The 12,144-nt window shown below is 50.4% G+C and overlaps 1 protein-coding gene across 2 annotated transcripts in view; it reads right to left on the bottom strand.

The window, feature by feature from the left end:
- Positions 1-12,144, bottom strand: part of YEATS2 (YEATS domain containing 2) — a 123,028-nt gene that overhangs the window by 69,653 nt on the left and 41,231 nt on the right. For both annotated transcript variants that reach the window (XM_069727777.1, XM_069727776.1), the window contains exons 11-15: positions 5,034-5,228; positions 4,846-4,943; positions 4,099-4,206; positions 3,223-3,375; positions 244-502 (exon numbers count right to left, since the gene is read on the bottom strand). In XM_069727777.1, the coding sequence (XP_069583878.1) occupies positions 244-502; positions 3,223-3,375; positions 4,099-4,206; positions 4,846-4,943; positions 5,034-5,228 (813 nt within the window). The remainder of the gene's footprint in view (positions 1-243; positions 503-3,222; positions 3,376-4,098; positions 4,207-4,845; positions 4,944-5,033; positions 5,229-12,144) is intronic.

Genomic DNA, 12,144 nt, shown 5'->3' on the forward strand with positions numbered 1-12,144 from the left:
GCCCCAAAATATAAGACTTTAATTAGAGCAATGCTTTATGTCTTAGTAGATAAATGAAATATCAAGTGATAGATACAGATGATTCCCCATTTCATTTCTGTTCCCCAATGCAGTTTGACTTTCCTGGATCACAATAAGGAAACACACGGACAAAGTTGTCAGTATCCAGGCGGCATATGGTTCACTCTCCTTGAGAAAAATGTAACATAATAATGAAGATGCAGTCTGCGGTTATGTCTGTACCTGAGCCCTGGGATCCAGCTTTTGTTGTTCCTGCAGGTGCGACTTGCATTTTGGACACGTTTTGTGTGGCTTGGGATAATACATTGACACTTCCGCTGCTAACAACAGCTTTTGCCACCCCCTGAGTAACAATCTGCTTTGCCCCTACAGCTTTGGCAGCTGAAGAGCCAGATTTGGAGACAAGTATCTGGCCACCGCTGATAGTTACGGAAGGTTTAATGGAGGCCTGGACAGCCGATCCAACAGGAATGCCTACAACCTGGAAAAAGAGAAAATAATTATGTCAGTGCCGGACCTGAAAAACTCACAACACAATGTATAATGTAAGCAAATATTTATTTTTCGGACTATAAAACGCACCGGACCATAAGACGCACCTAGGTTTTAGAAAAGGACATTAGAAAAAAAAAATTAAGCAAAAATAAAAAAAATATGGTTGGTTCTGTACTTAATATACCCTATCCTGGTCCCTCCATCCCCATTCTGGTCCCCTCATCCTAATACACATGGCTCCCTCATCCCCATCCTGGTATGCATGGTCCCCCCCTCATCCCTACCCTGGTATGCATGGCTCCCTCATCCCCACCCTGGTATGCATGGCTCCCTCATCCCCACTCTGGTATGCATGGCTCCCTCATTCCCATCCTGGTATGCATGCCCCCTTATCCCTATCCTGGTAGGAATGATCCCCCTCATCCCTATCTTGGTATGCAGGGTCCCACATCTCGTCCTAGTATGCATGGCCCCATCTCTAACCTGGTATGCAGGGCTCCATCCTTAATCTGGTATGATTGGCCCCCATTCCGATCCTGGTATGCATGGTCCCATCCTTACCCTGGTATGATTGATCCCAAACCCGGCTCCTGGTATGCATGGCCCCATCCATATGATTAGCCCCATCCACCCACCCCAATCCTGGTATGCACGGCACCATCAGAAAACATAAAAAACCCAAAACATTCTACTTACCTTCCTCGGGCTCCCTTGCAGCGTCCTGTTCCGATGCCAACAACTACTTTATGCTTGTAAGAAGTGCATGGCAGGGACGCAAGCAGAGCACAGCTGCTGGAATAATCAATGCTCTGCACGCCGGGACTGTGTGAGCGCAAAGCAGTGAGTATTCATTGCTCTCTAGGGAGAACAGTTTCATCTGGGGACTTCCTGCTGTTGTCGGCGGTCAAGTGTGGAGATACTTAAGAGAAATGAATATTCATGGAATGGGGTAAACATTCATTTCTCTTAAGTAGTGGCACACATGACCGCCGGCGTGCAGGGCATTGAGTATTCCAGCAGCTGCCCCTCGGCTTGCAAGCAGCGCATGATGTCCCTACAATTTCTGGCACTGGAACAGGACGCTGCAAAGGAGCGCCAGGAAAGTAAGTATAATGGTTTGTTTTTTTTATGTTTTTTGATGCGGCCATGAATACCAGGATGGGGGTGGGGGCCAATCATACCAGGATAAGGAAAGGATGGGACCAATCATACCAGGACCGGGATGGGGGCCAATCATACTAGGATGCCATTAAGAGAAATATTCATTGCCCTCCACGCCCATGGGTGCGGAATGCAGTGAATATTCATTTCTCTTTAGCAGCGGGCACAAGAGTTAGCCACAGCACCCTGCTCCTGCCTCTGTGACACCCCTCCTCCGCCGTAACCGCTCCCCCACCTCCCCACCATAGCCAGAACTTTAAGACATATCCAGGCTATAAGACACACTCTCCCCTTTCCCCCCCCCACATTTTCGGAGGAAAAAAGTGCGTCTTATAGTGCGAAAAATACGGTAGTTAGGAAAATTACCACCAGAGAAGTGGAAGAAACCTAGATATTAAACTCCTTAATAACGCAGACAAATTTAGTTTTAGTCCTTTTGCTTTTTCTTTCCCTTGAGAAAAAGATAGAACTGCACTCCTGACTACATCGGGCTATTTGAGAAGCTCTTGGGGAGAGGAGAGGTGAAGTACTTAAGAAAGGAGAGCAATCTCCACATTAAAGTGAAAGGCAGTGAATTCCGCCCGACTACTCTGACCTGGAAAAGGAGAGACACAGGTGAGAGCCTCGCTTGATGGAAGTGATAGCTAGAGGAGAAAAATCATTGGAAAGTCGAAATGCAGAGATCTCTTTGATCGGTGCCAAGTGGGAGGACTAACTAACAACCAGGCCCCGATCAAGGTCCCCTGAATTCGGTGGGCTAATACGATGGTCTCCAGTTTGCCCTGCCCAGATAGGCAGTCTTGACCTATGGCCTACAAGTCAAGTTCTGCTGGACCATGATATCCATGGCAGGAATCTGGCCATTGAAAGTCTCCCCAGCTCAAGCAAAAACTAAAAAAAAGGTCTAAAAACAGAAAAAAAGAAAGACGGTTAGCACCTAACCTAACAAGGCTAACAGTGGTCTGAGACTCAGGCATGTCTGCCTCCTACTGACACTAACCTAAACTGAGAAGGCCTAATGCTAGCAGGCGAGGTACAGGCAATTTTTCTTTTGTTAACGTGTATTATTGGTGTCCGTGACCGAGAAATATTTAAATACTTAGTGTCTGCTTCTTAGTGGCAGGCAGCTACAACCCATTAACATGTGAACCCCAATGGGACAGATGAGAAATATGTTTTTGCCATATGATATCAGCAAAATATTAATATAAGAGCGATTTTCCCATCAAACTCAATAAATGTATATTCTGGGATATCAGGTTTGATAGGCCAAGTTCTCATTGATGAAGCTACAACCTATCAGGCAAACACGAACTCCCTGACTCCCAAGTACATCAGGTAAGGATCCAGGGACTAAGAGAAGAGGTGACCAAATATATCCACAGCCATCACCATCAGGATTTACAAAATCAGAATGACATCCCTGTTCTCCTAAGTGGTGGGTTCTCAGGTTCGGACGTGAACTATTGACAACCTATAAAAAGGTCTTTGTGGAAATGCACATGGTGCCAATACAACACACATATAACTGTAGGAAGATCCTACCTTAGACCCCTCTGCAGTATTTATGGTCTTCTGGGGGGAAACTGCAATCATTTGGTTACCCTTCACAGTAACAATCTGCGGGAGAGATGGCTGTGAAGTAGAGGGAGTTTCTTGTTGTTGAGAAGGTTCAATCGGTTCCTGCTTAATAATTACCTAAAAGAAGCAGTACATTGTGGTTCAATCTCCAAAGCAGCTGGTTCCCAAGTCTAGCAAGCTACATGCAAGAGCTGTAAATGTAAGCCCCTGCCTCCATTCTTATATTTATCTTCCGGAGGCTTAACCTTTTACTGACGCCACTTCTGTCCCATGGCACCATCTTGTGACAGTAGTTTCTGACTGGCCGGATTTCAGAAGTTATGTCACAAAAGCTCAATGCAAGTCTATGAGAGCAAGAGCGAGGCTCTCAGACATGTATTGCAAAGTGACCTTTGGAACGCTCCATGAAACAGTGGAGTGCCCGCGCAGGCCACTCTTGTCTGCAGACCGACGGGAGCAACGCTGGAAAAGGATGTAGGTGGCGGCAGCGACTGAGACAGGAGAATCACATTTAAAGACCACTCCAATAGAAAACAAACAAAAAAAAAAACAAACAAACACTGGAGTGGTGCTTTAATGAAATTAAAAAAAATGTCTAGTTCGCCCAGCAGGCAACCTCCACCCCACAGCTAGGGCCATACCCCAAAACCATTCCGAATCGTTTTCAAGAAAAGAGAAAAAAATATATGTAAATTACCTACATTTTTATTTTAAAAAAACAAACAAAAAAACCCAAAACATTAATCTTTTCCCCTTTCCTTCCATCTTCACAACCGCACACAGAATTCACGCCATTATCACATAACAGATCACAGTGCTAAGGACAATACGTAATTTTACCTTTGTGAAAGCCCCGAGTCCTCCTGACACTAGTTTTGGACTCTGAGCCTTAGAATGACTTCCAATAGGACAAAGTGGAGGCATTGCTGCAAAGAGAGACTCCTCCTGCTAAGAGGGAAGGGATGTGCAAGACGTGAGGTTATCCGTGGGAATTATAAGCTATAAAATTACATAAATTACATTCACAAACTATGTACAGAGGCAGAAAAGGAGCAAGAGCAAAGACCTTTTTTTTTTATTTAATTTTAATAGATTTATGGCCGTGGCAATTCCAAATATATATGTGTATATATGTGCAGTCCGATTTTTGACGTGCACCCAGACTTGTATGGATGCGCGTGATCCGATTATCAGATGCACTTGCAGTAGGCTACGATTGTTTCGGCATGAGAAAAGAAATTGCAGATCTGCAATGCCCCATACTATAACATAAGGCTGAGTGCTATCCAATAAAACATCACATAGCACTCGGCTGTGTTATACACTCATTTGGGCAAGCTCTTAGAAACAGGAGAGGAAAAAGGACAAAGACAAAATTTTGAAAAAAAAAAAAGCCTAGTTATGAAGGGGTTAAACAAAATAAACCTGCTGTAGTCATTCAGATGAATGGCTTCTATTTAATACAAGGACGGCTGAGTTCACCAGGACAGGTACCACTCATACAGAGGCCTTCTAGTCTGGCTCGGTTGCCTCAGTGGAAACAAAACTGCTCACCTCAATATAAAATGCATTAACATTAACCTTTACCTTTATATTTTGAGTTATGAAACTGCTACCATGAATCTTGGGTAAAGGGGAGCGTGTCCCGGCTTGGGATACATTGGAGTGCTTGCTTGTTGGGCTACCTGAACATTGAAGAAGAATCCATTTTAAAATTTTAGAACATTTATTAATATAGAAACAAAAATATGAGTAAGAGAATCGAGGAGCCTTACCGGACACTATTTTGCAGCTCATTGTAATTGGCTGGAAAGATTTCCCAGGCGAGTCAGCCAGCCCCGCAGCCTGACCTTGGGGGACAATCTTACAGCTGGCAGTGATGGGCTGGAAAGCGGTGCTGCCCTGTGCTCCGATAGTGAACCTCTGGGTAACTTTTGTGGGTGTAAATGTGGGATCTGATGAATCATAACCTTATTAAAAAAATAAAAATAAATATTAGTCCATACTTAAAACACAGATAACAGATGAATGTAAATTGGGGTCCTCCTAACTCAAATCCCCTGCTTAATAATAAGCTTACATTAAGTGTATCTCCAGAAATAAGATCAGCAGTGCAAACTCAGACATGCCGGATCAATGTTACCCCCTTCCTGACAAATATTCGGGGCTCCCATATAGTCATGGCTGAAAGTGTTGACAGCAATGAAAATGATCCAGAAAATAAAGTATTTCCCTCAGAAAATTATTGCAATTACATATGTTTTGCTATACACAAGCTTGTTTATTTCCTTTGTGTGTACTGCAACAACACACAAAAAAAAAACAAAAACAAAAAAAATGCCAAATTGGACATCATTTCACACACAACCGAAAAAAAACAGGATTTTTGGTTGCTTACCGTAAAATCTGTTTCTTGGAGCCTCCATTGGGGGACACAGGAACCATGGGTGTATGCTGCTGCCACTAGGAGGCTGACACTATGCAAATAAAAAAAGTTAGCTCCTCCTCTGCAGTGTACACCCCACCGACTGGCATTATACTCTTCAGTTAGTGAGAAAGCAGTAGGAGAAAAGAACAAGGTTGAAAAACCATAACCACAAACTTGAGAACTGTAAACGTAAGAACAGTCATAGAACAGATAACAGAAACATTGGGAGGGAGCTGTGTCCCCCAATGGAGGCTCCAAGAAACAGATTTTACGGTAAGCAACCAAAAATCCTGTTTTCTTTATCGCCTCTCATTGGGGGACACAGGAACCATGGGACGTCCCAAAGCAGTCCCACGGGTGGGAAAAACAGACTTCCATCAGGTCAGAGGACTCACCACTGCCGCCTGCAAGATCCTTCTGCCTAGGCTGGCATCCGCCGATGCGTAGGTATGGACCTTGTAAAATTTGGCGAACGTGTGGATGGAAGACCAAGTTGCCGCTTTGCAAAGCTGTAGGGCGGAAGCCCTGTGGTGCACCGCCCAGGAGGCGCCGACTGCCCGGGTAGAGTGAGCCTTAATCCCAGGAGGGGGCACTCTGTTCTTGACCCGGTAAGCCTCCAAAATTGCCATTCTGATCCAGCGAGCAATAGTCGCTTTAAAAGCCGGTTGGCCTCTGCGCGTGCCATCAGGAATGACGAAAAAGGAATCCGTCTTCCGGAAAACGGACGTTCTGTCCAGATAGATCCTCACTGCCCTGACAAGGTCCAGCTTGTTCAACGATCGCTCCAGAGGATGAGTCGGAGCTGGGCAAAAGGAAGGTAGGACGATGTCCTCGTTGAGGTGGAAGGTGGAAACCACCTTAGGAAGAAAGGAAGGTGGGGGCCGGAAGACCACCTTGTCCTGGTGAATGACCAAAAACGGAGGACGGCAAGACAGGGCCGCCAGCTCGGAAACGCGGCGAATGGACGTGATGGCCACCAGAAAGGCCACCTTCCAAGATAAAACTGATAGAGGAATCTCCCTAAGAGGTTCAAAGGGAGAAACCCTCAGAACGTCCAGTACCAGGTTTAAGTCCCATGCCTCCACAGGGGCCCTGTATGGCGGGACGGCGTGGGCTACCCCTTGAAAGAAGGTCTTAACCTGTGGCCGGGAGGCCAAGGTCTTCTGAAAGAGGATGGAAAGTGCAGAGACCTGACCCTTTAGGGAGCTAAGAGCCAGGCCCGAATCCAGTCCTGCCTGAAGAAAGGCCAAAAGAGAAGGCAGGGAAAAAACCATAGGCGGAACGCGGTTGGACTCGCACCAACGGAAGTAAGCCTTCCAGGTGCGGTAGTAGATCCTGGAAGACGAAGGCTTCCGAGCCTGAATCATGGTGTGAATCACCCGGTCTGAAAGGCCGGACGCTCTCAGAACCGCGGTTTCAACAGCCACGCCGTTAAACTGAGCGACCGAGAATTCGGGTGGCAGATCGGACCCTGGGACAGCAGATCGGGCATGTCTGGAAGGCGCCAGGGAGCGTCCGCGAGAAGATTGACGAGCTCCGCGAACCAAGCTCTCCTGGGCCAATCCGGCGCGATCAGGATGACCGGCACCCCTTCCGCTTTGATCTTTTTCAACAGTTTGGGAAGTAATGGAAGGGGTGGGAACAGGTAGGGCAGCTCGAACTGTGACCAAGGAATGGCCAGAGCATCGACGCCCACTGCGAGAGGATCGCGTGACCTGGAGACGAATTGCGGAACCTTCCTGTTGATTCGAGACGCCGTGAGATCCACATCCGGAGTTCCCCATCGAAGACAAATCTGATGGAAGACCTCCGGATGCAGGGACCATTCCCCTGCCGCGATACCCTCGCGGCTGAGGAAGTCGGCGGCCCAGTTTTCTACGCCGGGGATATGCACCGCGGATATCACCGGAACCGTTGCCTCTGCCCAAAGGAGGATCTTGGATACCTCGGCAAGGGCCAAGGAGCTCCGAGTCCCCCCCTGATGGTTGACATATGCCACAGCCGTGGCGTTGTCCGTCTGGATCCGGACTGGAAGGCCCCTGAGGATCCTTTCCCAATGGCGGAGGGACAGAAAGATGGCCCGAATTTCGAGGACGTTGATCGGCAGCGCAGACTCGTGCGGCGACCAACGGCCCTGAACCGTCAGGTGGCGAAAAACCGCACCCCAGCCGATCAGGCTGGCATCCGTTGTCACCACCTGCCAGTGAACCGGAAGGAAGGACCTGCCCTGGGAGATGAGAGGAGACGTCAGCCACCAGTTGAGAGACCGCTTGACCCGAAAGGGGAGTCTGATCGGCCGATCCAGGGAGAAGACCGACCTGTCCCACTGAGACAGAATGGCTTGCTGAAGGGGTCGAGAATGGAATTGGGCAAAGGGAATCGCTTCCAATGTAGCTACCATCCTCCCCAGAACCTTCATGGCCGATCGGAGGGAGGGAGGCCGAGGACCCTGGAGCAAGAGTATGTCCCGACAAAGGGTGGATCTCTTGTCCTTGGGAAGGAAGACTCTGGACTGACGAGTGTCGAAGAGCATGCCCAGAAAGATGATGCGCTGAGAAGGAATAAGGCAGGACTTCTTCCGGTTGACCAGCCATCTGAAACGGGATAAGGTGTCGAGAACAATGGACAAGCTTTCGTGGACCTGAGCAAAGGACGGAGCCTTGATGAGGATGTCGTCGAGGTATGGAAACAGGACCAAGCCTCTGACTCTCAAAATGGCCATCAGCGCCGCCATGATTTTCGTGAACACCTTTGGCGCGGTTGCGAGACCGAACGGCAGGGCGACGAACTGAAAATGATCTTGTTGCACTGCGAAGCGCAGGAAACGGTGATGTCCGGGAAATATTGGAACATGTAGGTAGGCGTCCTGGATATCTATAGAGCATAGAAATTCCTGAGCCTCCATGGAAGCAATTACTGAACGAAGGGATTCCATCCTGAAGTGTCTCAGGCGAACCCTCCTGTTCAGCAATTTGAGGTCCAGAATGGGACGAACCTTGCCGTCTTTTTTCGGTACCACAAAGAGGTTCGAGTAGAAACCCGTGTACCGTTCCTTTTCTGGGACGGGAACGATTACCCCGGATTTTAGCAGAGAAGCGATGGCTGCTAAGAAGCCCGGAACCAAAGTGGGATCTTTTGGAGGACGAGATTGGAAGAAACGATCTCTGGGTCGGGAGGCGAACTCTATTTTGTATCCCGAGGATACAACTTCCCTGACCCATGCATCCTCTACTGCGGAAATCCAGACGTCCCTGAAACGGAGAAGACGGCCCCCCAACCTGGGAGTTGGGCTGGAGTCTTGCCGAGAGTCATGCGGAAGTGGATCTTCCAGTCCTGGGCCTGGACGATCTACCCTGGGAATAGCGAGGACGCCAGGACGGAGTGGGCCTGAAGGACACCGCCTTCTTCTCTTGACGTGCCTGTGGCCTCTGTTGCTGCTGGGAAAAGGAGTTTGATGCAGCGAAGCGACGAAAAGGCCGAAACGAGCGAAACTGCCGTCTAGGAGGAGGGCGACGAGGTTTAGCCTGGGGGAGAAGGGAACTTGTGCCCCCAGTGGCGTCCTTAATGATCTGGTCCAGCTGGGAACCAAAGAGACGAGAGCCCTGGAAGGGCAGACTAGTGAGGGACTTTTGGGAGGACAAGTCCGCCTGCCAGGCCTTGAGCCAAACGGTCCGGCGGATGGCAACGGCATTGCTGGAAGCCTGAGCCGCACAAGAGGCGACATCCAGGGAGGCGGAAACCAGGTATTCACCAGCGTGGGAAATCTGGTTGGCAAGTTCCGCTAATTGAACGGGAGGAGCCCCGTCCAGGATACCTCGCCGTAGATCCTTGGCCCATTTTGAGATGGATTTTGAAGCCCAAGTGGAAGCAAAGGCTGGGCATAGCGCTGCTGAAGCCGCTTCAAAGGTAGATTTCGCGAAGGATTCTATAACTCTGTCGTTAGAATCCTTCAGAGACGCTCCGCCGGACAGTGGAAGCACCGTGTTGGTGGACAGCCTGGAAACAGGGGGATCCACCGAGGGAGAGACCGTCCAATTGGCGGTAAGATCTGGTGAAAAAGGATATAACACCCCCAGGCGTTTTCCCCTCTGAAAACGTCTGGTCGGATTCTCTCTCTCTCTGGCCAGGATTTCCTCGAATTCAGGATGAGGAGCAAAAAATTTTGAAGGTGGTTTGGCCCGTCTAAACGAAACCGCCTGATCTGCGGGTTCCGTAGAGGGATCCTTAATGCCACAGGTTTGGTTTATAGCCCGAATGAGGTTCTGGACCGACTCACTCATGGTGGCGATTTGGCTAGGATCCAGCTCCGAAATCTCCTCTGAGGGCGCATCAGATAAAGCCTCGCCTGACTCAGGGGAGGAGGAACGGTGCGACACCAACCGCGGGGGAGGGCCGGGCGGCGAGATGGAACGCAAAGAGGACTCAGACCGACGTTCCTGTCTGGACCTTTTGTAGCTTGGCAAGGAGGTCTCGGGTGGCGGTTCCTGCGACCCGCTGGCCACGGCAGGGGTCTGCAGGGGTAACCGATCCAGCGCGGACACCAAGGTTTGAGATACCCGTGTCAAATCGGCCACCGATTGTGACAAAGAGGCGGCCCAGCCTGGGATGGGGGGATCACTCTCGGGCGGAACAGTCGGGGGATCCTGGGCGGTGGGAACAATCGGGTTGCTGCAGGACTGACACAGCGGAGAGGACTGACCTGAGGGAAGTTTGCTGTTACAGGACGAACATGCAAAGTACGTGACTAAGGCAGAAGATGAAGAGGTAGGGGGGCGAGAGCGGCCCCCTTTAGAAGACATTTTGAGAGATCCCTGAAGATGCCAGTGGGTTAGGGGACAGTGGGGCAGAGAAGGGTGTCAGTCTGCAGTGCAGCTACTCACGGACCCGGTCCTGGAAGATGTCCCACTTGTCAGCGGAGTACTCCTGTCCCGAGGGGCCGTATTCTGTGCAGATCGCTGAGCTCACAGAAAAAACACGTGCGGGGCTGAGCTGGTGCTGCTGCTGCGGAGTGCACACCAGAAGAGTGACTCATTCCCTGGAGGAAGTGGGAGGAGCCAGCCACGGAGGCGCCGGTGGGCAGGACAAAATATGTCGGGCGGGAAAAAAGCCCGCCCGCAGACCGGAAGCGCGCAAACCGGAAGTAGGCCCCGGGAGAAGCCGGGGCCTAAAGTAGGAGCCGGCGGACGAGGAGGATAACCGCGGCGCCGGAAAGATGCGCCGGAAAGGTGCGCCGCTAGTAACACAGGCGGCGCAGCAGCCTACCAGGCTGCGCCGCTAGAAAAAAACTGCTGCCGGGAAGCCCCCTGTGGCGCCAGAACAGCGCGCCGCAGGAAGAAGCGGCGCGCCGGTCTGTCAGGGCCGCAGCGCCGGAGTGGCCCCAGAAATCGCGGTGCGCTGACCTGTCAGGGCCGCAGCGCCGGTGAGCCCCTGGCAAAAGCTGCGGCGCGCCGGCTCGACAGGGCCGCAGCGCCTGTGTGCCCCCTGGAAAACCGCGGCGCAGAGGCAGTGCGCCGCGGGGAGAAAATGTGGCCCCTACCGGAAGACTGGTTTGCGGAGCCCACACTGGTAGACAAACGGCGCGGCAGCCATAACGGCCCCGCGTCCGAAGAGGAGGTCTGCAGAAACTGCAAGCCCAGGTCGTGCTGCGGGCCCTAGTAAGACCCCCAGGAAGCTCTAGGAAGGGATGGGGGGGGGGAAACGCGGCACCGGATATTTACCTCAAACATCCCACGCCGGTACTAACCTTAAAAGGGGGGTGAGACGTCCAGGGAGCTGATGGACGTCCTCGTCTCCACAACCGACAGGCTCTGGTGGGCGAGTGGGTGGGGGACGGAGCCAGGACCGGACTTCTAAGCACGCTGGTGTGCTAGGATCTTGGTCCTGGAGAAGGATCTATGAGGATACGGGGTGGCAGTACACACCGTACTCATAGTCCATAATGTGGGACTACAGGTGTGACTGCTCACCCTGTATCCCATTCGGAAACCTGAAAGGAAAACGACGCACATTGAGGTAGATAAGGGTCTAATGAAAGACCCGTGTCCACCTCCTACTGACACTAAGCTAAACTGAAGAGTATAATGCCAGTCGGTGGGGTGTACACTGCAGAGGAGGAGCTAACTTTTTTTATTTGCATAGTGTCAGCCTCCTAGTGGCAGCAGCATACACCCATGGTTCCTGTGTCCCCCAATGAGAGGCGATAAAGAAAAATGGACAAGACAAATTTATTGGTAACCTCTTTCTGAAATTGTGAGTAAAAATCTTTTACGTTTTAAGCATGTGATCCTTGTGCAAACTCATCTGTGGCAAGTAACTGGTGTGGGCAATATGAAAATCACACCTGAAACCAGATAAAAATCTTTGCATTGAGTATCTGTGTGTGCCACACTATGCACGGAGAACAGCAAGAGAAGAAGAGAACTGTCTGAGGACTTGAGAACCAAATTTGTTGAACAGTA

The sequence above is a fragment of the Ranitomeya imitator genome, chromosome 5 (assembly GCF_032444005.1).
Source record: "Ranitomeya imitator isolate aRanImi1 chromosome 5, aRanImi1.pri, whole genome shotgun sequence".
Classification (NCBI taxonomy): domain Eukaryota; kingdom Metazoa; phylum Chordata; class Amphibia; order Anura; family Dendrobatidae; genus Ranitomeya; species Ranitomeya imitator.